Source organism: Colias croceus, chromosome 17 (genome assembly GCF_905220415.1).
Source record: "Colias croceus chromosome 17, ilColCroc2.1".
NCBI lineage: Eukaryota > Metazoa > Arthropoda > Insecta > Lepidoptera > Pieridae > Colias > Colias croceus.
In genome coordinates, this window is record NC_059553.1 from 9,109,165 (window position 1) to 9,136,834 (window position 27,670).

The 27,670-nt window shown below is 32.3% G+C and overlaps 1 protein-coding gene across 2 annotated transcripts; it reads right to left on the minus strand.

Moving 5' to 3' along the window:
- Positions 1-6,440: 6,440 nt before the first annotated feature.
- On the minus strand, positions 6,441-27,595 carry LOC123699247 (serine-rich adhesin for platelets-like). Of its 2 annotated transcripts, XM_045646157.1 has the most exons (4): positions 27,525-27,595; positions 26,608-26,669; positions 11,486-12,176; positions 6,441-9,289 (listed from the first exon to the last, which is right to left on the minus strand). In XM_045646157.1, exons 1-4 carry the CDS (start codon positions 27,562-27,564, stop codon positions 6,504-6,506), a joined length of 3,579 nt encoding a protein of 1,192 aa, XP_045502113.1. In that variant the 5' UTR covers positions 27,565-27,595; the 3' UTR covers positions 6,441-6,503. The 2 variants fall into 2 exon arrangements, with proteins under 2 accessions (XP_045502113.1, XP_045502114.1); XM_045646158.1 differs by lacking the exons at positions 26,608-26,669; positions 27,525-27,595 and adding an exon at positions 12,528-12,564.
- Positions 27,596-27,670: the final 75 nt, after the last annotated feature.

Here is a 27,670-nt window from a genome sequence, read left to right on the forward strand (position 1 = left end):
TATTCTCAGAATAAATTGAATTCAGAACAAACAAAACATATATTAATTTGGTCATTGTTTAAAATAACATAAGTTTAATCACATTGTCTTCTTTTAGAAATGAATAACCTGTTACTCCTATATCTTATATTAGATAATCTCGTGATATGTGTGAGTAATAGCACCTACCTGTAGTATTATTATTATTAAATAGTATGATTTCTGTGTCTGGAGAGTCTCATTCCCTTTGAATACACGGGCGAAGCCGCGAGCAGCAAGCTAGTGCTATTAATAAACCCATTAACGTACAGTCTGCAGTAATCACCGATTTTGGTATACAATTTGTCTAAAGATGTGATTAATCTAAAAACCAATTATCTCCACGCATGCTACGCTGGCTCATTAGACCCTGGTTAGATCGTGAGACCGCCTCCTTGGCATAGTGGTTGACGCCTGAGCGTAGATCCGAGAGACCTGGGTTCGAATCCCGGTGGAGACGAAGCAGAAAAAAATGTCTCGGTCTGGTAGGACACAGAAGGATGATCACCTACTTGTCCCTAAAGAAAATCGATCAGTGAAACAGATGTACAGGGTGTCTCAAAAGAAAGTTTATATTTTGTGGATGAATAAAAAGTAAGCGGTGTATTGAAAAAATGTTTATTAATTATTAAAGTGCATAATATGGGAATTTATTTCTTAAAAATAATATCGTCCAAATGCAGTCCATTGCGTTCACCATTATTCACGTTTTGAGACACCCTGTATAATGAATGCATCTGCCCCTTACCCCACTAGGGGACATTGGACTTCACGTTAGATCGTGAGAAAACTGAAATGAATTTGAAATCGCTCCCGACAAACATAAATGTCTGCTGCTTTATTATCCTATTGTTTGAAGAGATCATAATTTTCATCTTATTGATTTTGTAAGATAGGTATTATTTTTAAAGCGTTTCCACTGGCATAGACGAATATTTATAGCTTTGCAGTAGTTATTTCACCTGCCTATAATCGTTTCTATTAGCTATTGTACCTACATTTTGAATATCAACCTACACTGGCTGTGCTCCGCGGTTTTACGTGCACTGCTCTGCTCCTATTGGTCTTAGCGTGATGATATCGCCTATAGGCATCACCTATTAATGGGCTATCTAAATTTGAAATAATTTCTCAAATTCGACCCTTGGTTCGTGAAATTAGCGTGTTCAAGCCAACAAACAGGCTTTATAATATTAGAATAGTCTTTAGCCTAGCCTTTTTGCATGGCAAATTAAAACCCACCAAATAAAATGCGACCATAACAATACCAAATAGTTCATATCAAAATTAAATACTCCTACAGATCCGGTTATGCAGATAAGTGACAGATTTTCCATCAATTTTGTCATAATAGAAGCTTTTAACAAGAATTGTCTCGAAACAATTTAACATTATAATATAATTTATTATTCAATAACACTATTATAGTTAAGATGATGATATAAAGCGTTAAATATAGCATTTAAAGTGTAGAGAACGCAATTTAATAATATTTTAAGAACGATTAAAATTTTACGCGTTTAAGCTCATTACCGAGCCGTTAATAGCATATTTGTATCTACTAATTACCTCGGCTTAAGATATTTAATGTATTCCGAGTGCATATTGTAATTAATTTTTAGGGTTCCTCACCTTTGTATTAATAACCATTTTTTAATTTATCAGTTTTCCGGAAGAATAATGTAACGTTACAATTTTACGTAATCAAAGTCACACGCATAGTTTTCCTGTCGTTAATAATTAATTCTGTCGATAAGAATTGATAACCCAAAATTGCATAGAGCATCTTCCAATGGTTGTTTGTTAATTGAAAAGTAAGACGATTTTTTTTCTCTTCCTTCTACTCAATAAAAATTAAATTAAGAGATTGTACTTAAACTAAGTCGAATGAAAAATAAACAGTCACCTCTATTTTAAATTTTAAAAGCTCTATTTAAAATGCAATTCAGAATCCGAATACTTATATTATGTCTAAAAATATTTTTACGTTGTTCGTTTTTGAATTTAAATTCAAATAAAAACAAAAACAATTTTAACAGGCTTTATTTTTATTATACATACTAATACTTACTAATACTATAAATGCGAAAGTTTGTGAGGATGTGTGTGTGTTTGTTACTCTTTCACGCAAATACTATCTACTGAACCGCAACGCAATTACATTGAAATTTAGCACACGTATATATTATACACGTAGGGTAACACATAGGATAGGTTTTATCCCGGAAATCCCACGGGAACGGGAACTATTTGGGTTTTCCTTTAAAAACGCGGGCGAAGCCGTGGGCGGAAATCTAGTTATATATATTAATCTAGTAGATCAATCATCTAGTAGATGATATATTCAACAGAATATTTAATTATTTATAAGGAATAAAATAAAACATCAAGAGAACAGCAGCACTTTGAACAACTAAAAGCTCGATGACGTAACATTTACCAACACGCACTTAACTTAAACTATAGACCTTTTTATTTGTATAAAAATCTCGCATAGATATCCACGCCCCGCAGGGAAGAGGCAGCCGTGGGTTATATCGGACTCCTACCGACTAACCCCACTGTGTATCGTCGAGCTGTTTTCATGATGCGCCTGCACTAAAAACAATATTCATCAAACATAGAAAAAACTTTTCCCTGGTTTATAATAATATTTATCTCAAAATATCAAAACTCTTGAGCGAATTTAACCAATATTCGGTTTAATTTAAGCAAATGTCACTGACATTGACCCCAGGGCAAAACGTTACGGCTAGATTGACGTACCTTACACATCAGGTCGAGTCGCCCACGAGATCGTGAATTATCAAATTATAATGAAATTTCTTCGTGACCCCCGAGATTAATAATCAGGATCGCAATCATTGATTGAAATTTGACATTTATTGTGTGTTGGTATAAAGGTCATTTTGTTGTGGGGATGATTTTGAGAATTTAAGATAACCTAGATAACTGGAACCCCAGTTTTAATACGTAGCTGATCCCTTTACATCATAGTTAAACTACACATCAATTAAACGAAAGAATTAAGATTTGACCAATATATTAAAAAATGTAAATTACTCAGTTTTGAATACTTATCACATACCTATATTTTCATCTTAAGGCTATCATTTTCATTTCATGTGCGTTATTGCCACGTATAATATTATAGCCAGCTAGTTATCGCATCGGTTGAAGCACCTCAATGGTATTTTCAACCGACTTTATTAAAAAGAAGAGATTCTATTTCTATCTCCACTGTATTTTTTTTGTTACCTTTAACTTTCGACTAGGAAGGTGAACCGATTTGATGATTCTCTTTTCATTTGAAAACTGGAGCCTCCATTTAATTTGGATCTAGTTCTAATAATTTAAAGGCGATTTATTTTTTTGTGAACAATAATTATAGCCACCTATGTCAATAGTGTGTACAAAAACGAAAACCATCAAACCCACGACCTTTTATTAAACCATGCCATAACATAGGCGTATGGGATCACGCAACGTCTGTAATAACTATAAAAACTATAATTGAATTCGTAATAAATTACCCAAGTAAAATATTATAAAATAGCCCTTGACCTTCAAGTGTATCAACTTGTGTATTGTTAATGTGTTGTTTTATTGTTAAATTAAAATAAAAATAACTGCGTTAAAAACAACCGACTTCAATAAATACCTATTTAATAAATAGCACATAAAAATAATATGTAGTAATTAATAATATCAAATCTTTTTTATTTCTTACTTTTCCGTTTTTGAAGTCGGTTGTTTTTAACGCAGTTATTTTTATTTAATACTTTTTAGTGTATTTTTCAACACGAATCAAACGAGCCCAAACTCGATAAAGTTGAGTCAATATATTACTGAGTTCCTATGGCCACCTTCCGATTCCATCATCAGATCAGCTCCATGTCATGATAATGTTTCATCGCTATCCAATTTACATTCGTATACAAAATTTCAGCTCAATCGGTTACCGGGAAGTGAATCAAAGTTACTTGCTACATTGAAATTAAGTCATCGAGTACAGACAAAAATGCTCATAAAATAAAAACTACTAGGCCTAGCTGAATAAAATTTTTATGGGACCAATTCGACACTATCCCGCATCGAACAAAAAAAGAATCACGTAAATCGGTTCAGAAACCTCGGAGTAATCGGTGTACATACATAAAAAAAAAAAAAAAAAAAAATATACCGGCCGAATTGATAACCTCCTCCTTTTTTTTGAAGTCGGTTAAAAAAGCGTGTGTGCCGAGCACCCGTGTCAGAAGTGAAACTTCTTCGGAAAGGTTCAAAGATACGAAAATCATCGTCTTAATCTATGACGTGACGGTTTTACTTCAATAAATGGCCTCTATATTAATTGTCCGAATTGTTTAGGTATACTTTTTATACATTTCAGTAAGTCGTGTTACTAACACCACCTGTAAGTTAAGAACGGCTGAACGGATTCTAATGATTTTTAATTATTGAATTATTTATTTGTTAAAAATTAGCAAACCTCCAAATCTTTCAACACAGATGGAGTTCGGGCAAGCAGCTTGGTTCATTAAAATAAAGATAAAAACAAAAAGTAATACTTTTACATTATATTATAATATGTATTATTACCCGGAAATAACACTGGTCTTGTTCTTACTGGGGATTTGAGGTTCATTTAGTAAATAATTTATTATAATACTTTGATTACTTTAAATATAATTCAATTATTTTTTATGTTTATAGTAAGTACTTCTCGTTACCACAGTTTTGTATTATATCCTGTTGATATACCCCTTTTATGAAAACTATACAAAATAGGAAATTTTGAGTTATTCATATTCGAATCATGAAGCATTTGTTTTCAAGTAATATATATAAATTTTTTTTCAGATTAATCATTATCAGCTGATTTTTTTTTAATTAATTAGCTTCGTAACTATCAACATATTATAATATTATGTCATTTTAGGTAATAGCTCTTATTTATAGACTTAAAACCTAATTTTTGAACCCATTTATTTGAAGTAACTTAATTGTCAACCTATTATAAAATAGTTAAAAGCAAGAATTTTTAAGATAATGATTGACATCATAAATACACGACAAAAACGTTAAAGAATATTTTTATAAAAGCTTCTGTATTGCCATTAACCAGCTACCATTTTCAATTATTTTAAAACTACATAATATAGTATGTGATTTTAAAATTAATATAACAATAAACTTGAAAACATAAGTGCTCATTCAAAAAATTATAAATGGCAAGTGAGCAGTGAACGGTTTACGCATTGTTTTTGTATTACCTTAATTAGATCAAAACATACTTAAAAATAACCTTCGGAAAAATGTAACGCTATTATTTCCACGTTTTATTATAAGTATACAATGAGATCGTACATTATAAACTTACTAGCTTTGCACCGCGGTTTCACTCGCGTAGGTTGGATGGACCAAGGATAATGAAAAAAGTTTAAACTGTTTTTAAATGGGGTATAAATTGAGCTATTCTAACCCTATAAGGTTTTGAAAAAATCAGCCTATGTTTAATTTTGGGTCTTCCACTATTTTCTTTACAAATTTCATACAAACCGAAGTTTTGTGTTAGCTGTGAAAGCTTTAAAACAGACAAACTCTCTAATAAAAAAACAATATGTAAAACACTGCTCATATTCCTGAATTAAGGTTTTATAAACAGAAATAAATGTTCAAACTTATATTAATTATAATACGATTATGTTCAAATCATTAATATTTAACCAATGAATGATCTATCTATTATTACGAGCTATTATTTTAAATGACAACGAGGAAATTTAATCCTAATAAAATAGTATGTCGTAGGTACCATAATTTATGATTTATATGATAGGAATGTACATAATATTATTATAAACCTTAATTTAAAAAAAGGAGAAAAGTATGTAACAGTTTCATTTACTTACTCATATTACAATATGTCATATACTATGTATGTTCTGTTTCAGTATCTACTCGTATTAATTACGAAAACGCACATTCCAGCAATTTAATTGACGTACGGTAAGCGATCGTGATTGATGTGTGAATCATTTCTTTATTGTTATGCCCGCAAAATATTCTCTTTAGATATAATGATGGACGAAGTATTTATCAAGGTGAAGTGTGTATTGTACTGCATTACTACATTTTCTATTATAGCTTTGCAAATGTTAGTAAGATATATATAAACATTTTGATGATAACTTGTCTGATAACTTCGTTTTAGTTCACATTTTTGTGTGAGTGATTAGTGACTAGTATGTGTGATTATTATAGAAATATATTTTCGGTTCATGGGCTGTACTGCGTGAGATGGGCAATGGGCGACTTTTAGAAGCGTAACATAATATTATAATATTATGCTTATAAGGTCTAATTAAACAACTGATTGTATTTATTTACAAAATAATTTATTATTTATCATCATCCCAAAGTTTATTACATAATATCACGAAATATCTATACAATATTAAATTAAACTATTCAATTAATGGCACTCAGTAATGATAACCTGTGGAGTCGAAACTGGGCGGTTTTCTGTTTATTTCAAATTTCTCCGGACCTGTGAAAATTTGACTTGGCTGTTGTTGTCTATTAATAGTTTGAAGTGAGTTGAATTTATGGTAATTCTGAGTAAATTGAGCGTGGCCACCGCAACATGCGCTACCTAAAATTGAGGAGCCTAGCGGTAAAGTGTAATGCTTCTGACCTGAAATTCCTGCAATAGTATTTCCTTCGGGTTTTGAGATAGCTCCATTTTGTGGTAAAGATGATGACGGCTGTTGATTTGTGTTTTGCGTTGGTAAGGCAGCGAATGTATTTCCAGCTTGATCTCCAGATCCTTCTTCATTACTTTCAGATGAAGATGTGGAGGGGAGAGATTGTTCTGGCTTGTTGTATTGGTATATTTCACTGTCTGTGTTTACTGGCGTTGCTGCTTCGGAATTAGTTGTTTGTCCAAAACCCTGAGGAATATTGTTTTGTTGCGACGCAACCTGTTGGGTGTAAGCAAAAGCTTCCGCAATTGAGCCCTGGTGGGGGTTTCCTTGTTCACCAGCAAATTGAGTATTTTGGTTGAAAGGAAAAGATGTTGGTGAAGGCTTATTGTTTATGGAAGAAGTTTGAGCGCTCTGTCCAAATGATGAAATAGTGGCTTGAGTTAATCCGTTAATAGGACTTTGGAATGTATTAGTGCTCTGTCCCGTCACTAACATAGACGGCACTGTTGGTTTTGCAAAGGCATTAATAGGTTGGCCGGAAAATTCAGGACGTTGCGGTATTTTGTTGAATTGATTCGATTGTGACGGGAATTGAGGTTGATTAAATGGCTTGGCTGGTCTGTCATAATAATATGAACCATCAGGTCCTTGAGGTTGCGTGTATTGATTTTGAGTTATAGCTTGAGTTTGCAGGAACGCTGGAGATGTTGGTCGTGTCTGTTGGAATGAATTTTGCACGGGCTGCTGGTTTGCTTGTGCAAAAGGATTTTGGAAAGAAGGCACTTGAGTGTTGAAAGAATTTTGAGATTGTGTGTATTGGTTAAAACTTTGTCCTTGCGTACTTGGTTCAAATGTAGCGTCAGTGGGAAGTGTTTGTGCGAACAAATTTGTTGTAGGTTTATCACTTTCTAGATTCTCCGATTCTGCAGTGTTTTGCTCTTCAGAAGTTGTGAATGCAGTTTCTGTCTCTGTCTGTTCATATTGATTGTTAGTGGTTGTCACTGGTAATGAAGCATCCGTAGGACGGGCTTGAATAGAAGATATTTGGATATTCTGATTTCCAATAATAGGTTTCTGGAACGGTTCAGATATTTGTACAAATGCGCCATCTGGACCCTTGTTGTAATTTAAAGTCACTATGTTTGATGTTAATGCCGCGTCTGTTGGTTTTGGTTGTGAATCTGGTTTATTATAATTGTATATTTCTCCTTCGTATGTGTTTGAAGGTTGATTTGCAGGTGCATTTTCTTGCTCTGGAATTTGATTCAGCGCTCCGGTTCCTTGTGAAGAAGTCACTTGACTAATTGATTGAATTTGGAAAGAATCACCTGTTGATGGAACTGTGTTAGTAGTTACACGCTCATCATCGATATTAGTTGTCGGATTCATTTCAAATGGTGTTGTCAATTCTTTAGAAGGCTGGTTTGTGGGGACAATTGTTTGCTGATTGAATGAACTGGTAAACTGTTGTTGGAAAGAACCATCATTAGGTGAAGATGATATTTGAGATACGGTTGTAGGCAACGAACTATCTGAGCTTTGAGAACTTCCGAAACTATTGAATGCCCCTTGATTAATTTGAACTTTATTAAAATTCGATTGAGGTTTTTGTTCAACAGTTTCTTTCTGTGCATTTGAACTGGTTGAAACACTATCACTGATTGACGTATCGTATGAACTTGGCCTTGACGATGAAATAATTACACCTTGATCTTGATTTTGCAAATCTTGTTGTGATAGTGGAATATTTGTTGTTAGTTTATTTGAATCCTGGCTGTTCTCAGTATCGTATGAAGGTTTAGCTTCACCGAGGGTTTGTTGAACAAATTGTTGTTGTGGTGGTAAATATTCATTTGAGAAAGAGCCTTGAGGTATGTTCTGCTGGAAAGAACCTTGATGTGTGTTCTGCTGGAAAGAGCTATGAGAAGGTATATTTTGCTGGAAATAGGTATGAGAAGGTATGTTCTGTTGGAAAGAACCTTGAGGTGTGTTATGCTGGAAAGTAGCTTGAGGTACGTTCTGTGGGAAAGGACCTTGAGGTGTGTTCTGCTGGAAAGTAGCTTGAGGTGCGTTCTGCTGCAAAGAACTTTGAGGTGTGTTCTGCTGGAAAGCAGCTTGAGGTGCGTTCTGTGCGAAAGTACCTTGAGGTGTGTTCTGCTGGAAATAACTGTGAGAAGGTATGTTCTGCTGGAATGCACTTGGTTGTTGATTTCCGACACTGAATGAACTCTGACTGAAGCTTTGAGTTGGTATTACATTGTTAAAATCTCCTGAATTGCTAGACGATAGTGGTTGATTCTGCTGTTGAGATCCAGTAAACCCTTGTGGAATATTTTGCGAAATTTGAACATTGCCAATCGGTTGTCGCGTATCCTTATTACCGCTGATGAACCCAAATTGCCCATTATCGTTTGGTTTTAAAGCTTCATTGTTCTGATTAATGAATCCGCCGCTTATTTGAGCACTGGATCCAGGTCGGTTCGCAAATTTATTTGATTGACTATCATTATCACCGATCGCAGTGTAATCCCCGCCTGTATTGTACTTCTTAGCGTCGTACGAGCCTGTAAATAGAAAACGAAAGTTGGTCGATAATTTGTCAACGCCTCCAACTACTATTTATCAGGCGGTTTGCATTCATCGAAGCTTACAATGGGATTGAACTAATTTGTCCTGTCGCGGTTTTGTATGAATTTGTGAAGTATTAAATGTATTTGTTTCGGCTATTTAGCATTATGAAGTTTTGAATTGAATTATGTGTGCTAAATTGATGTCAATATTCAATTTCTAGCATTTTAACATGGTTTAAGTAGGTAACTTGAAAACGAAATCGAACCTTTCAAACGAATTCTCTTATCTAAAATTAATTAAATATTTTAATGAAATTATTCTGAACAACCGAATATTTTTCCGTTCATATTTACTTTGCTTTCGCTTAGTTGTTTTTAATTTCGTAGGTATGATAAGAACGCAAATATAATATGAAGAGTATTGAAAAAATCTGGGATTCTCCAATGAGGTATCGATTTGCGATAATACAAATATTTTATCCTTTAATTAGTTTCATTGATGTCATTAAAGTAAATAACAAGGTTAAATAAGGCCTTTCACTCAATATTTTTACCAAGATTTTTACCGACATATTACAAATTACGTCTTGACAAAACCTTATTGCGATAGTTTTTTACTAAAAATTAAGTTATTTATTAAATTGTAAATATGTTTTTTTTTTATTTTAAAGCTGTTTTAGCGCATGTTTTTTCGATAAATAGTGCAATTGATTTATTGATAATTATGTTAAAATATATGGAATAATAAAATATATGGATTATATGGAATATTTTATGGAATTAGTTCCTGATCATGACTATTTATTTGTTATTTCTTTATTTAACTCCTTAATAGTTGTACAAAATAGGAAACGTTATAACTACTTACAGATAGAACAGAGAAAAACTATTTTGGCGGCCTTATCACTTAATATTTTATTTTGACTATTTCTTTGAATATTTTAAATGCGAAATAAAATATATCTCATTAAGACGATTTACCAACTTCAATAAAATTAAAAAAATGAAGCATTCATGAAAATAATATAATAATCTTATCTAGACTTTTACCACACAAAAATAATTAGAAAGCATAGATACAAATATCTAAAACCAAATCTGTTAGACGATCTAATAAAAAATAACGATGTTACATCAATAGAATTCAATACAGTTACCTTTATAACCTAACAATTAATCTAACCGAAAACCGATTTTATCATGAAAACAATTCCGATTGCATCAATACAATAAATATCGGAAGCTAATGCTGCGTACACATCAAGGTAAAGAAGATCAAGGAATCAGCGTATTAGATACGCCCAAATCGGAAACCAATGAAGGTACACTAATAGCACAGTATAGTATCGAATGCGCGGAGGCTAACGCTGAGTACCGTTCGGCCTTCACTAATTAAGTGTGCACTCAGCCTTAATAAAATCGATCATATCTTAGAGGTCAAAAACCTTAAGCGTCATTAAGAGATATAGAGAATCGGTAAAATAGTGAATTTAACAAATAGCCTCAACAGTTATGGTTGAAATTGAATAACAGGTTTATTTTTGTATCGTATACGCATATCACTTTACTTTATTTTTTGGTGCAGTTTGTCATTGTTATTTTTAACCGAGGACCTTTCGCTGTGTATTTTTTTTTATTTAGTGCAATATTGTTTTACTCGTATCTTATTACATGTACGATTAATTGGAAGTGCTTTGTCTGAAACAGTACACTGTTCATAAACCTATGAAACAACATAAAAAATGAAGAATAAAACTTTAAGCTAAGAATGTATTGATTTTTTTAAATATTTATAATGAGATCAGATCAAAATGGAATAAATTTAGATATGAATTTACGATTTACATGCAGTATACACTATTATTTTGTGAGTATTTTAATACGTCATAGGACAAATTTGTTCTGAGAAATATAAGTTTCTATTGCATAAAATAATATGATGTACCAAAATTCGACAATAAGAAACCTGTCCTAACTAAGAGTAATAAATTGTGTCGTGTATATTGTGTTGATTTTAATGATAAATTTAATGATAAAGAAAAAAGAAAGAAACAGCAATTATTTGATGTAAATGACCGGACACAATACACTTAAAACATGATGAAATGATAAAACTACATAGGTAACTGATTATGCCAAATAAAGGACCTAAAATATCTGACTAGAAATAAAACATAAAATCATGCTCACCATCATCAATAATTCCAGCTGCTTCGTCCTTTGCATTTTGCTCCAACGCCTTCATAATCGCCTCTGGCACAGGAGGAGGTGTAGGCAAATGTGCTCCTACAGCTTGATATCCACCCTTATCCGCAGTATACATAACAGTGTACACTTGACCATCGTCACCCGTAAACGAGTATTGACCCGTGGCTTCAACCCCATTCGTAGCCACCCCAGTTTCACTGGCACTTATACCGTTACTCGTTTCGTATCCATAGTTAAACATGTCAACTCCCAAATCGCTTTCTTCTTTCACTGTCCTTGCTAAACTGTCACTGCTCGCTTGGGCACGCTCTGGTTTAGAGAAATCAACGAAACCTTGTGGAAGGAAGCTGGGACCACCTTGAAGGTGTTTGTCCCTGAAAGCGGCGTCTCCTACTCTGGAGTCTTTTGATCCGTAGGTAATTCTGGGTGCTCCTAGACCAGATTTGCCAGGATTCGAAGCTCTGGTACCAACAGCGGCATCGACTATGACGCCTTGGTGATCGTTCAGATAACTGCCAATAGGAAGATCTCCGGAAACTTGGTTATTTGTTCTAGAAACTGGTACTTGGAGTATGTCTGATGTGCCACCAGCGGTGTCAGCGTTTGCTGGTGGAAGATATGAACGATCTAATTTTGCAGCGGTGCAAACCGCTATGAAAGCGGCCAGGACAATCTGCAATAAAAAAATTATAGTCAATAAGGTCAATGATCAACAAAATTATTGATTTATCAGACTTATTATAACGTTCTTAAAATACTGAAAATATGAAGAAAGCATTAAAAATAATAAAGATCTATTTATTCAAAAAAGGAGCCTTTACTTATCACTTATTACTAGATACTATAATCAGACTATAATTATTACTTCTAACGTATATCTAATCATTAAAAAATCCTGATATCGTGCATTTTCGTAAACATTTAAAACACTTTTTTTAAACTGTTAATTAAAATCTAGATTTATAGCTTTTTAAGTCTCATTTAAATCACTGAAAAAACACGTATAAATATCACAGGACATTACCGCTTTCATCTTCCCGATTGGATAGTTCTACAATGATGGGGTATCACACACTGATGCCTTAAAACCCGACTTTTGCTTTTTATACCGAAACAAAACACATCTAAAAAACGTGCTTACAACTTTTCACCAACGCAGCTTTGCGGCTTGAATTTACCAAAATAGATTTATGCTGTCCTTGCTGCTATGTCGATAAGGTATAAAATTGATTGAGGATAAATTTATAAATATTCCGATAACGTAGCATGATGCACGCATAGATCCCAAGTTCAAGTATCAACAAAAATGCGATTTAAACACGATTTAATTGTAAAAGAATCAGTTTATTTCAATAATGAAGATCGGTTATGATGGGTGTCGTGAAATGTTACACTAATGGGTTAGCTGCTTGCTTTTGTGTCAAGGAATTTGTACGCATTATTAAGTTTATTTTATAGTTCAACAATAATTAGGCTGAAAAATGTTTATCATGTTTTTACAGGCATAGGTATTCATCATCTGTAGCATAAATTAATTAGATAGGTTGTCATTTTTATTATTTTATTAAAAAAAAAAACTATTATTTCTAGTTTATAGTATATGGTTTTCCTATAAATAATCCTATAAATAAAAAAGAGTTTTAAAATATCGTCAATATTAAAATAATAATAGAAACAAAACTCATTAGGTGGTACCTACAAAGTTCACCAGGTCAATTACAAAGGTACAAAGAAATATATCATAATCAAGAAGCTTCACAACCGTGTCAGATCAATATTTTAATTATCTTAACAAGGTGCTATCCGAGGCCTTGTTTTAAAAACTACATGGTTTAAATTGCTCGAATACACTTTTGTTGAAAGTTCAATTAAAGTTATACTAAAAGTGGCTAACGAGACGATCTGTCAAGTTGTGAAAATTAGAAGTTAATTGTACAATTATTATCTTTAAATTACTCTATGTCTCTTAAATAATATGAGGAATATAACATTTTGCCAGAATTTGTATATCAAAATTTACGCTCGTTCATTGTTAGTTTAATCTGTTTTTAATCTATAATTAAAATTTATAAAATTATGCGTGCAAAATTTTTAACACTTTGAACATAGAATAAATGTTCTTTCCTTCTTTCTAAATAAATATTCATGTTGATATTAATATTTCAATGCACAATGGAAACAAACAAGTCAATAACTGCGTTAAAAACAACCGACTTCAAACTTGCACTTGCAACATTTACAAATATAGACAAAAATGCTCATAAAATAAAAACTACTGGGCTTATCCGAATAAAATTCTTATGGGACCAATTTGACACCATCCCGCATCGAACAAAAAAATAATCACGTAAATCGGTTCAGAAACCTCGGAGTAATCGGTGTACATACATAAAAAAAACATACCGGCCGAATTGATAACCTCCTCCTTTTTTTGAAGTCGGTTAAAAATGCTTCATACTTTACGTTAATCTTTTCATCTCAACCGTTAAACTAGATGTCAGATATAAATTGCAAACGATGGTGCAATTAAAGATTTTTTGACTCGCATTAACTAGGTATATCACGTATAAGTAGTATTTTTTGTGATAATTGTATGACATTATTTACCTTATAAACAACTAGCCGCTTAGCCCGGGATGTCCCGGGATAACTATAGTAGGAGCTTGGGTCAATATCGGTCAATTAAGCAAAGCTGGCATGTTCACAGTACTCACACTTATGCAATTTCACTTACAGTATGTTCAAAAATAAATGCGACTCTAGTTTCATTTTAGAAAATATTCAAGTTTTAGACTGGCTTGCATATTCGCTCGTCTTTTAATTCTATTGAATATGCTTAGGATATGTCACAACTAAGCGCTCTAAAAGATTTTCCGCAAAATTTAATTACGGATCAACAACTTTACGAACACTTCCAAAGAACACATACCGCAATAAGACATTGGTATTCAATTTTAAGTAAGAACAACCGATATCGTTTGTAAATTAATGTAAATGGTGATAACTCTGATTATTAATTAGTAATTTGATTTTTGAAAAAAAAAATGCCGATTTTACTAAAAATTTATATTTTTCTAACAAGATCCTTATCATCCAAATTTCCACCTTGGTGAGAAAAATTGACATTTCTAATGAAAATGAACAAAAAATTAAATGATTTTATTAAATACTGTAAAATAGTATATAATTCTTCCATTTACTGTATCACAAAATTCTTCATAGATTTTTAGATATTCGTACTACACCAATTACATCATCCTGTATTTATAAACAATTGCAAAATATGACACATACATAGGCCGGGAGATACTGACACAAAATTTCGGGTCAGTTGTAACAGAATGGCGGTTCTACAGAGGTCTTATTACGCAATGACAAAAAGAAAAATGATGGTCAGAACGCTGGTACCGGCGGACTAGTCGCGTGGGCGTAAGTCACACTCGTCGGATAAGTAAGACCCCTCTAGACCGCCATCCTGTTACAAATGACCCGAAATTTTGTGTCAGTATCTCCCGGCCTAACATGTGCAATGTGTAAATGTGTTGACGTTCCAGCTCTTCTTAATATACTTATACGTGTAGGTACGTAATAAATTATGGTGTAAAATAAATAATATATTATCATTAAATATAATAAGCGTAAATATGTAAACAACAAATCAATGCTAATGGACAGTTCCGTATTTTTTCTTCTTATTAATATTTTTGCTACGAAAGTGACCGTAATATATTTTAATCTATACATATAATAAATCTGTAGAAGGGTCAATTCTGTACATTGAAAATATTGAAAAGCAAAATAGCAGGGGGTGTTCCTGGATCGATACCAAACCCAAATATTTGATTAAAAAATTTTTTGTCTGTCTGTCTGTCTGTCCGTCTGTCTGTCTGTCTGTCTGTCTGTATGTGAAGGCATCACGTGAAAACTAGCGGTTAGATTTCGATGAAACTTGGTATAATTATACCTTATTATCCTGGGCATAAAATAGGATACTTTTTATCCCGGAAAAATACTTAGAAAAAAAATTAATCTTAATTTTTCCGCGCGGACGGAGTCGCGGGCGGAAGCTAGTATAGCATAAAAATCTGAAAAATTAATACTTCCCACATATTTTGGAAATTCCACTTGGATATCTTTGCTTTTGAAAAATATACTGAATCAATTATTATTTATTAAATAAATTATGAATATGAGATCCGCAAGGGTACACTATTTCACAGATATTTTTTTTGTATCTATATAGAATAGTAAGGTATGTTTTTGTTAAAAAAATCGTTGTATTATATTATTTTCTCCATAGGTATATATTTTCTTATCCTCTGCTCTTGTAGCTCTATATTATTCCGAACCCTATATACATTATACATTATCATCAATATCAATAAAACACTAGGTACAAATATAGGTAGCTTATATTAAATAAACTGCAAATTTAAATTAAACTTTAATCCAGAATACATTTTATTAAACTTTATAGTAAATACTTAGCTAATTACTTTACTAGCAAATTTGTCTCTACCGTAATCACATTTCTAAAGACCTTTTACCCGAGATGCGGCACCACTTAACAAGCCATTATAGATAAATATCACCAATACAAGAACGAATATTCATCATTCTTAATAATTTCTTGGGGTTCCCATACCTTTTACCTTGACGGGTCCCGGATGCAAAAAGACGACAGAGTGCAAGCTCTGGTGCAAGTATCTGCAATTAGCTCGTACAAGCGTACAAGCTGTCTTGACATTTAATTGCTTGCTTTTTTAAATAAAAAAATAATAAAATAAAAATATCTTTATTTCACAACCTCAATTACAAAGTATAGAAAAAACGATGGTCCCGTACTAGACTATAGTCTGTATTACGGGTACCGATGACCTTCCAATGTTATAGTTGAGAAATATGTTGACGTACCTAATTTAAACAGAGATCCAAAAAAATAAAAAATAATATAATGTAAAAGTTTGAGTTTGTTTAAGTTTGTGTCTGTGGGTGTGTTTGTGAGTGTATGAGTGTGTGAGTGTGGGTGTTTGTGTATCATGTCTTTATGTGTGTGCATGATTGGATGAGTGTGGGTTCATGTATTGGTAAAGAGTATGAGCAGAATTAAACTCTCACGTTAACAGCGGGTTCTAGAAATTAATTACATTTTCTGTGTTATAGTAATTCTTCGAGAGCAGCCACTTAGTTATAGTTTCTCTACATTTGTATCTAGATAAATTAATTATTCTCAACTCCCTATTTATCACATTATATAAGTTTTTACATTACTTGTTCGAGTGTTGGTTATAATAATTTATCGGATTTTAAATGGAGCATGAATCTATTGATTGAAAAATAGTTAAATTATTGTAGTTTAGTATGACTGTTTAGCTGTTCTCCTACTTTTTTTAATTAAAATTTGCTTTGAATTGATATTATTTTACTTTAGTAGTATAATAAATATCTATACTTTGATTTAATATTCTTTTTGATTGAATAAATATTTACATATTTTTTTCTGGGATTTGTTTCTGCAAATGATAATATTTAAAAAAATGATGTAGATTTAATATTATACCTAAGTGCCTTCCAGATTCTTAATGTTTTTGTTGCTGTTCTACCAGTATAAAATGTTATCTTACACTAATGTAATGATGATAAAGAGAGGCGTATTGTGCCTATTAGTTACCCATAATACGAATTTAACATTACCTGTAATAGTAGTTAATTTTTACATACAGATAAATAAATAAACCCTTAATCACGTGGCTTGATTAAATCTGACAAGCGTTAAATTCGATATTATCGTTTCTAGTCATAAAGATGATTGCAATTCCGTAGTATCGTCATAATCCTAATTACTTTATTGTTAGAATTACCTCATGATTGAAGTATGTATTTTTGAATAATCAAGGATAAAACTAATCTTTAGATTGGCGTCAACCAATATAGTTTATTTTTGGAAAATTATTGTCACAGAAAAAATGTTTTAATACTTCGTTGTAATGGGCTGCAAGTTGCAACCCTAAAGGTATAAACTCTAATGTAAAGCATTGGCACAACTAAAGTGCAGGGTAAACGGTGATTCGCTTTCCGTGTAATAGCATTTCTTATAATATATTCTTTCACTATTGAAATTACACCATGGATTCATTAGAACTCGTTTTGTTTTTATAAAGTCGTTTTGCACTTTGTTGTTATATAAATTAGGAAGAAAGTTTTGATAACAATGATATTTAGACTGTATTATTAAGAGATAGCAATCTTTTAAGAGACGTTAATGGCTAGAAAGTATTTTTAGAATGCCTCCTTGGTACAGTGGTGAACGTATTTATCATCTACTCTGTGATCCTAGATTCATCATTAATCTATTCCTAGAGTTTAAACCGCGCTTTGAAATCGTCATAATATCTACATGTAAATTATAAACTTTGCTTTAAAACGGCACTGGTACCGTTTCCAAATTATTATAATAAATTATAATATTAACTTATAATTTTCTCTGCACACTGTCATATTGTTATAAGGGTTGCTTGCAATAAAAATATTTTAAAGCAGACATTTTTGTGGGCGTTACATTACAAGATCAAGAAATAATAATAACATCAATAATCATCCACACATGCCCGGGCGCATCCACACATGCCCGGCGGCATTTTCATTTCTTTACATGCGGGCACGCGCGGCTTTTGGTTGCCAGCGGCAGTTTGCTTGCGGCTTCGATACGGAGTGGTAGGAGTACGGAGTGGCAGCCGCCGGTAAAGCCGGCCGCGGCGGCCTGCATTCAGCGGCAAGGCGGTCTGAAACCCGGCGGCATAAGCCGGCAGCATGTGTGGATGCACCCTAAGACCACCTACTTACTACAATAATTGCTATAATATTTAAATTCATCTGTACATACAAGCTTATCTTACTACGAACAAAGCCAGGTTCAGAACTTGTCATAAATATCCTCTTTAATAGAGTGAGTGGGTCAAATCAGTTGACCAATTACTTTGTCATAAACAGGCAAAGTTATGAGTAAGTAATATATTTAAAACTTCAACATAGTAAGTTTCGTATTTAAAATATCCGCATTCTTAAGGTATTTAGCGAGCTTTAAAGGTCTTAAGTCCAATTTATAAAAAAGGAGAACAGAAGATAACTGTTAAAATCTTTTTTTTGGGCCTGTTTTTCTGCTTTAAAAAAAAACAATTTTAATTGGACTTGCATTTTGTAATAAAAAAATACGACTTTTACAAACTGTATATTTTCTTAACTTAACCATGTATCGTCGTTTCTACTACCTAATTATCTTAGAGTGTTACCTCCACGTATGGCAATGTTCTAATATCTTGGTAATGGTTCCTTATTACAACACAGATAATGTCAAATATTATATATATGTTTCATCGCAACACATGTAGGTACCTTTAAAGCAACCCAGATGGGGTGACGTACAAAACTTTAGAATAAAAGGTGTCCAAGGAACCTAATATACATAAGTGCTTGGATATATTATATAGTAAGGATGTAAACAAAAACATAATATTATCATTCTAACTATTAGAACATATTTTATTATAGTTAATAACACGCGTTGTACATTAGGATCTACGCATATTATTTTAAAGTCACGATTAATCTCAAATATTATTATTTACTTGGGTCACTGCATATATGCATTTAATAGGTGTATTTGGAAAATAATATATTAGGACTAATAAATATGCTTCGATGTTGAAGCATTTAATCGTTTGCAATAAACAACGGTTTAAATAGTTCTATAAATGTTTTTGTTCAAAAAATATACAAGAATTAATGCGTGCAACGTGAGTGCGTCTATTATTATGTAGATATCCTAGAAAAAATATAATTGGATAAAAAAAAAATAACAGTAAGGTATCAAAATAAAAATTATAAGTACCTACTCAATTCCTTTCTTCTTATCTAGAAATGTTTATTATGCAGATATCATATAATTTTCTTGGCTTTTACATTGCTACATTTTCAACAACAAAATAAACGTATCCAAATAATAAAATACATAATACATCGATGTTCACCTTTTGCCTTCTCCAAAGCGTAATCGTGGGCGGTCCACATAATGAAAGGGACATGTAACCACAGATGTAACTATTAGTATGTCCTCTGACTGACATTTGGCTGAAGAAATTGACTGTCGTGCGGTTGACGTCAGTTGCTATCATGTTACATAGCGCTGTGATCTCTATATTTTATCGATAGTTAAGAATGACCATTCATAAGCACTTGTGAAATGTTTATGAATAAAAAATGTTGAATTGCTCAGTAACTGTCACTCACAGTAGCCTATTGAGACGGTGTGGGTTCGCTGTTATCTCATGGTATTATAGGTAAGTAATTTTTGTCTGGTGTCTGGGAATATACCTACCTAATAAATGCATTTCGAATCAGTTTCTCTGATCGATTCTAATCACGAGCTATCAAGCGCTCCCATATTATAAACTTTTATTGATTTCATCGAAGAGCAAACCCAGAACCTCTGAAATATATTTGTAACTCGTAATCACTGTACTAACGCGATCTTCTGCAAGAGTGTGGTAATTTTCCCAATTCAAAACAATTCTAGTTCAACACCCACTCCCGCTAAACCACATTAATATTATAACATTACCGTGACTAAATCTTTAAGAAATCATACATCATGCTCAGTAATTCATAAGTCCATAGATCCATTAATATTATTATACAAATTACATCACATTGTTTGAACGTTAAGTTTGTCAATTAAAATATGCACGCTTGTCCTGATAATCATCTGACGAATACCGTACTAACGGATCTATGGTTTGACAAATTGGACAAACTGAAGTTCAACGAACTTTACTACAGTTTGATTAACTAGCTGATATATCGGGTGATACTACTACGTGCATCTATGTCATAATATTATTTTTGATTTGAATTATGTTCTAACTCCGCAAGTTCTAGGGAGTCAGTTTACTATACTGACAACACTGGTGTCTAACTCCGCAAGTTCTAGGGAGTCAGTTTACTATACTGACAACACTGGTGTCTAACTCCGCAAGTTCTAGGGAGTCAGTTTACTATACTGACAACACTGGTGTCTAACCCCGCAAGTTCTAGGGAGTCAGCTTACTATACTGACAACACTGGTGTCTAGTTCTAGGGAGTCAGTTTACTATACTGACAACACTGGTGTCGAGAAAATATTATATCTCTTGAGTCTTGAATCTTTGAGATATATTGAAAATGATGATGAATAAGCCTGATATTTAATTTATAAGATACCTTCTTGTTGTGGATATTTAACAGGAAGCTTTTCGCGTTGTCTGGGCGACGCAAACATGCTTATCAACAACGGACAATCGATATTGTGTATTTAAAATGGTACCTAATAATATTATAAAGATACGGAATATAATTTTTCAATTTTTATAACTTTGTTATATCTTAAGGGTAATCGTATAATATCTTAATTTCCTTGTAGGAGACATGGAATTTGGCCGTTAATCAACGCCTTTGGCAGTGTGGAAGGCGATAAAAAAAATTGATCATCATTATGCAATTGAATCCAATTTTTTAAGTGACAATGCACCAACGAAATATATTTTACGCTATCGTTTATTTTCTAACCTACCCTCACAATATAAATATAAATATTCCAAACATTTACTTTCCGAAACTAGGGCATAAATATAAGTACTAAGAATTAGGTCTAAAGCTACGTAATTTTGTGACTCACGTAACCTTACCTGACGGGCGACTCACGCTTCACTAAGTAGCGATTGATTTGAATAAAGCTTAGATATGACAGCCCATTACTGTCAATCTTAGCATTACTGAGGATTGAGGTGTGGAAAATATTTGAAAAAGGCTGCAGCCTTTTTCTACAGTTTTGATATATCTATTCATCTTTTAACATGATGTTTCAGAATTAATTACAGCTTTAAGTATTTGAACAGGTTCAATTAATATAAAGAATATAGAAGCAATGAAGTTATAAAAAACATAAAGAATACAAAAATATTGTTCACGAGGAGTGCAACCCATAATCAGCTAAACAATCGAATCTCTAACATTTTGGTTTTAAATGTTTGTACTCTTATACATAATAAAAATCTAATTACAGAACAAATCATTGATATAATATACCTCAATGAAAGCTTTCTGAACTCAATAAGTAATAAATAAATATTTTTCAGGACAATTTTCACACACGGCACGATCTGAATTCTGATCCCATACTAAGCTTTTGCTTGTGTTATGGAAACCAGATGGCTGATAAACATACGTATATAATTTTAAATAAATACTTAATGTAGATACTTAACACCCAGACACAGAGCAAACACCTATGTTAATCACACAATTAATATTTGCCCCGGGTGGGAATCGAACCCACGACCTCTGGCTTGGAATGCAGTGCGACTACCAACTAAGCCAACTGGTCAGTAATCAGTAATACAAACACATATTGTGTTGAAATCTTAATTAAAATTATGTTGTTATTTTAATTAGCCCATCTTTTGAGTTTATTTTTAACTTTTACATACCACAGGGCATTTTAATCAAGGCATTTTAATCGTGATTATTATATTTGGTATTGTAAAAACGTGACATTTTTAAATATATATATATATTGTTTCTCACTAAATATTATGTACTTTATAAAATAAAATAACTTTTAACACTTCATAATTTGCTCATATTATGTTAAAAACATTAACACGTTTATTGCATTCTTGGATTTCAGAAATATAATATGGCGCCAACATTCCATTCGTTTTTTATTTAATTCTTGTGATCAGAATATAGATTAAAAATGATTTGTTGAGAGCACATGCCTAACTTCGGTGTATGCTTAATTAAATTAGATAAACTACAAAACTGGTTTGTGGTCATTGAACGGTATTATATTTTAAATTAATGAGTTTGTAAATGATAATATTTATTGATTAAGATGAGTTATAGACTTATAGATTACGCAGATTCACAGTCAGATAAATATTTACAATAATTTATTATTTTAATAGAACAAAGTATCTAAAAGTAGGTACGTCTCTCTATTCTACTCATATTCAAAGGAGAAATGCAGCACAACAAGTTTGTATTTCTGTTAAAGCTTACACACGTACAGAAACCCAAATGCCGGCAAACATGCTGAAAAACTGAACTATAACACACCATATATTATATACATACATACCATGTTTACTGACAAATAAATTAATTTTAATTTGAATTTCCTATATAAATAAAATATTATGTCCTCAAACCAGAAGACTTTTAGATGAGAAATGAATTTATGATGTAAACTACCCTACCTTAACCATTTAGAAATCTAATGTTACCTTTAATATAGATATTATGTTTTATCTTTGAAGTTTGAATCCATGTCCTACTAAATACTAGAGATAACTAGCAAGCCACAGAAGCTACCATTGCACAGATAATGCATTTACATTTTCACGAATTTAATTAAAATTAAAATAGTTATTTAACGCAGTTTTAGGTCAGGGTTCACAAAGCTTCCGTGGAGCGTGATTGGCCATATTCTCACGGCGGACGATTGTAAATCGCACGTTTTGCTTTGCAATTGACGTTTGCTTGATTTAATTAGGTACTGGGTCGTTGGTGATACAGTTTTGGGAAATAATTTGACTTTTTTGAACTGTTTAGTTAATAAGCTGGTTGCAGATTTGCAAAGGAGACGCTTGCAATGTTTAATACTTATAATATTTTGGGGCTCTTGATCAAACATTTTGATAAATCCTTTAAATACAAAGCCTCTTGTATACTCTTATAATCACCGTAAGTAATGCGTTAATAATATTACATAACCAATTTCGAAATAAAAATACGACATAAAACTATTTGTATTTTTTTATCCGTTTTGACGGAATACTCAACAATTTCCTAAATTTGTATTACAATTTGTATTACAATTGTAAAATTCCAAGAACGTTATTTTTATCATACCTTGGAAGTTAACCTAAGCTCTCTTTTTTAACCGACTTCAAAAAAAAGGAGGAGGTTATCAATTCGGCCGGTATATTTTTTTTTTTTTTATGTATGTACACTGATTTCTCCGAGGTTTCTGAACCGATTTACGTGATTCTTTTTTTGTTCGATGCGGGATGGTGTCGAATTGGTCCCATAAAAATTTTATTCGGATAGGCCCAGTAGTTTTTATTTTATGAGCATTTTTGTCTGTAGGTATTTGTGAATTTTGCAAGTGCAAGTTTGAAGTCGGTTGTTTTTAACGCAGTTATCACTTGTTTAATCTAAATACTAACCACTCGACCAAAAGCTAGTTAGATAATATTGTATAAAGAGCGCTCGCGAAGACGCATCGCACGACGTAAAGTTATAGCGACAGTTGCTACACGCTAATCATAAACAATTCTTACTCTGAACGTGATGCTGAGCTTTTATAGAATGGATTTTCATTATTATCAACTATTTATGATGTAGGTACATGTAATAGAACTATGATCGATATTAAGAAAGTTAAAAGCTACTATTGAATTTCCTTGAAGTAGTAGACGATAGGTGAAAGAGGGTACCTAACGTAAACTATTTATTAAGTGGGTTCAATGAAAATTCATACATTATACGATGGAGGAAGCGCGCTATTTTCTAGCATTGTTACGTTACCTAAACTAAGTATGTGGGTATCTATGACATTGTGGACATTTCTTCTGTATTCTTAATTTTTTATTGAAGCATCAAAACACAAATCTTGGCTCTTTAAATAATATTGAAGAAATTACTTGATATGTATATAATATCGCATAAATTATGTACACTTTGCAAAGCGTTTTAAGTTCCCCTTAAAGTAGAAAATAGAAAAAAAAAGTGTGGCTCTCGGGGACTGCCGCGGTTAAGCTATTGCATAGCATGCCTTCAAGCCACACCTCCGCCCGTCGAAGTGGGGAACGTGAGGTTTTTTCGTTACGGAATTTCGGCCTGCGATAGAAGCTATGCAATAGCTTAAAATCGTAATAAAAAAATCTACGATAGCAAAACGCGAGTACCTACGTCATAACCTTTAAAAAGTACAAGTACAGTCAAACCTACAAATTTTCACTACCGCAATACAAATTCACACCCGCCCATAATTTAGTAAATTACATACTTTTAAACCAAATTACGTTATTAAATCGATGTATCGGTTTCGTGATCGAATAGAAACACTTAAACTGAGCGCATGTGACCTTAACCTGACAGCTTTTGGACGCTCATTCAATACTAATCATCGTGAATAAATACTGGTGTAATCATAAATTATATATATTTTAATCAACGTAATTATATCTTCCCTGATTATTTCATGTTCAACTTTAAATCAAAAGGTCGTAAGGTTACATTTTGTTTTTGGACCTCGCTAGATTTGATCAATGGTTGTCCGCTTGATATTTTTTATTGAAACTCAAATCAAAATCAAACTACTGATAACTGCACTTAATGACTCGCATGACAAAGTATAAGTATGTTATTTCAAAAGAAAAAGCTAATAAAAAGTGTTTATTGTGCTGCGCTTTTTAATAGAGCTTTTTTTGTTCGCATTCAAAAGTTCAGTAAAGCAGTTCTAGGGGTTGAAACTATATTATGACGTACCTAAGTACCTAACTTTTAGAATTTTACGTAAAATGAGTTCCAAACCAAAAATAAAATCGTACCGAAGAACTGCACTTGACTCGCATGACAGGCGAAAAATGCATCGCGTTCTATCTGCACTCGTTTGGAATTTCTAAATGCACTTTTCCCAACATTCAATGGCCTTGATATTTAGATCATTAGCTGACATCATGAGACCAGGATCCCTTTAATTGTAATACCATTATTAATGTGGACCATCGTCCTTGTGCGAATTTACGATGGGAAGGTAATTTTGTTACAAAATTGAAATCACGTCGTATGATTATGCAAATATCATGATTGGTCATGATGAATGTTTGTTTGAATCGACGATTTAATGTGAGTCATGTTTGTGAATAATTTATAATCGCGATGTTTGGCGCTGAAGTATAAAGTGCATTAATAAAATTTTAGTACAGATCATAATTTTTATGGTATTGTTGGAATATGAGGAATTATTATTGAAATATCTCACCTATTCAAATTTATTTTGTAAATATAGAGGGAAATTAATGCAACTCAAGCTTATCCCGATATAAGATGGGGCGAGTCGTAAGGGTCAAAAACGTTAACGTCCAAGGTAAAGTTGGTAACTAGGTAGGTACCTAAGGATTGAACTTTGTAAAAAAATTTATAGATTAACAGAGGTAGACATATGAATATTTTCTAATAGAATTATGTAACCATGTAAGTTCGTAACGGACGAATGTTTGTTACTTTTTCTCAAAAAAACAGGTGATTGGATCTTCATAATATTATTATATGAAATTGTACACAGTCTGAGTTAGAACTTAGAGATACAAAGTCTCGTTACATAAAGCTTGAGTCAATGTTATGTAAACATTATAACGAATTCACGAATTCAGTTGATACCTAGAATGTTATGCAATATACCTACCTAACTACATACCTAAAAATTAAATTAGAACAGCGCAAACAAACAAGAACATCTACAATAACGAAAATAATATTCTCGATTCAATACAGTTAATTAATAATGACATCATTTTAAATAAATACGGCTAATTAGTTATAAGAATCAATAATATTATGTACCTAGTTAGATATTTTGTATAGAATTCAGTAGTCACTTTTTTGTTAATGATGATCGAAATAGGATAACACGGATGTTTTCATTTAATTCTATTAATCTATACAAATATTATAAAGAGGAAAGGTTTGATTTTTTGTTTGTTTGTTTGTTTGTATGAATTGAATAGGCTCCGAAACTACTTGGCAGATTTGAAAAATTCTTTCACCATTCGAAAGCTACATTATCCACGAGTAACATAGGCTAGGTTTTATCCCTGAAATCCCACGGGAACGGGAACTATGCGGGTTTTTCTTTGAAAACGCGGGCGAAGCCGCGGGCGGAAAGCTAGTATTAACTATAGTAGGTACGTAGTTTCACGATCGTAGTATTTTTTGTATTTTTGTTTAAAGAAAATGATAAAAGGAAAAATATTGAAACATTAGGACATGTGAACGTGGCTTACGATGGGTTTACGCGTTTTTCTCAGCATCTGCCTCGCGAGGCTCTGGCTCGCTCTGTGGGGACCTGTATAATTTTAGGAATGTTTTATCAAAACAAATTTTAGAAAAACAAACTAATAATTGGTCTATCATAAATCGCAGACAGTTTATTAATATTTAGGTAATACAATAATGCCAATCATAATCTTTATTTTAGTCTTCTCTTAATTTTACTCTAGATAGGTACGGATAGTACCTACGGATACCTACCGACGAATCGAAAGTGAAAACATGTAAAAAAAAACATGTAACCTCTAAAGTATCGATTGTACAATGTACACGAATTATTATTATAGCGTTTTTTAATATAAATATTTTGCAAAAACATTGCATTTCTAATAAAATGACCGTAGTATCGATGCACGCTCTAACAATAGAAAGCCGTGGGCGCTAAAAGCTATATCGATATTCTTTAGTTAAGACAGGTTAGGTCATGTCAGCTAATAGCAATCCTAGATATTGATCTAGTCAAGCTTAATTTGAATACATAATGTGTTGAAAGTAATTCATTTTATCGACGAATTATCGTATCGTTCAAGCCTAACCTTTTCATCGAAGATAACATTTATTAACTATAGATTTAATAGACGAATCAATATGTACTTATGTAACAATATTATTACTTATAATAAATTAAAATTACTTACTTAAATTAAATAGGTAGGTAGGTAAGTAGGTACAAATTTACAATGATGTAAGTAGGTACTTACATTAATCCAAAAGGAAACTTCTTATATTGTAGGTAAATTATTGAATATGAAAATATTGGATAACTACCTACCTAGGTATTATGAATTCGATTTTATTATCTTATACTTCTCGACCTAAAGCCCCAAGTACGAAATAAGTACCTAATTATGCGCATGTGATGCATACTTACAAAGTCGTAGTAGTGGTGAGAGTGGAAAGAAAACTATCATTATCAATAATAATTATTACCTAATGCACCACACAAATTTTAAACAAATTACACAAATTATTGATTTAAACAAACAAATTTTAAACATCTTAACTAGGTACTTACTA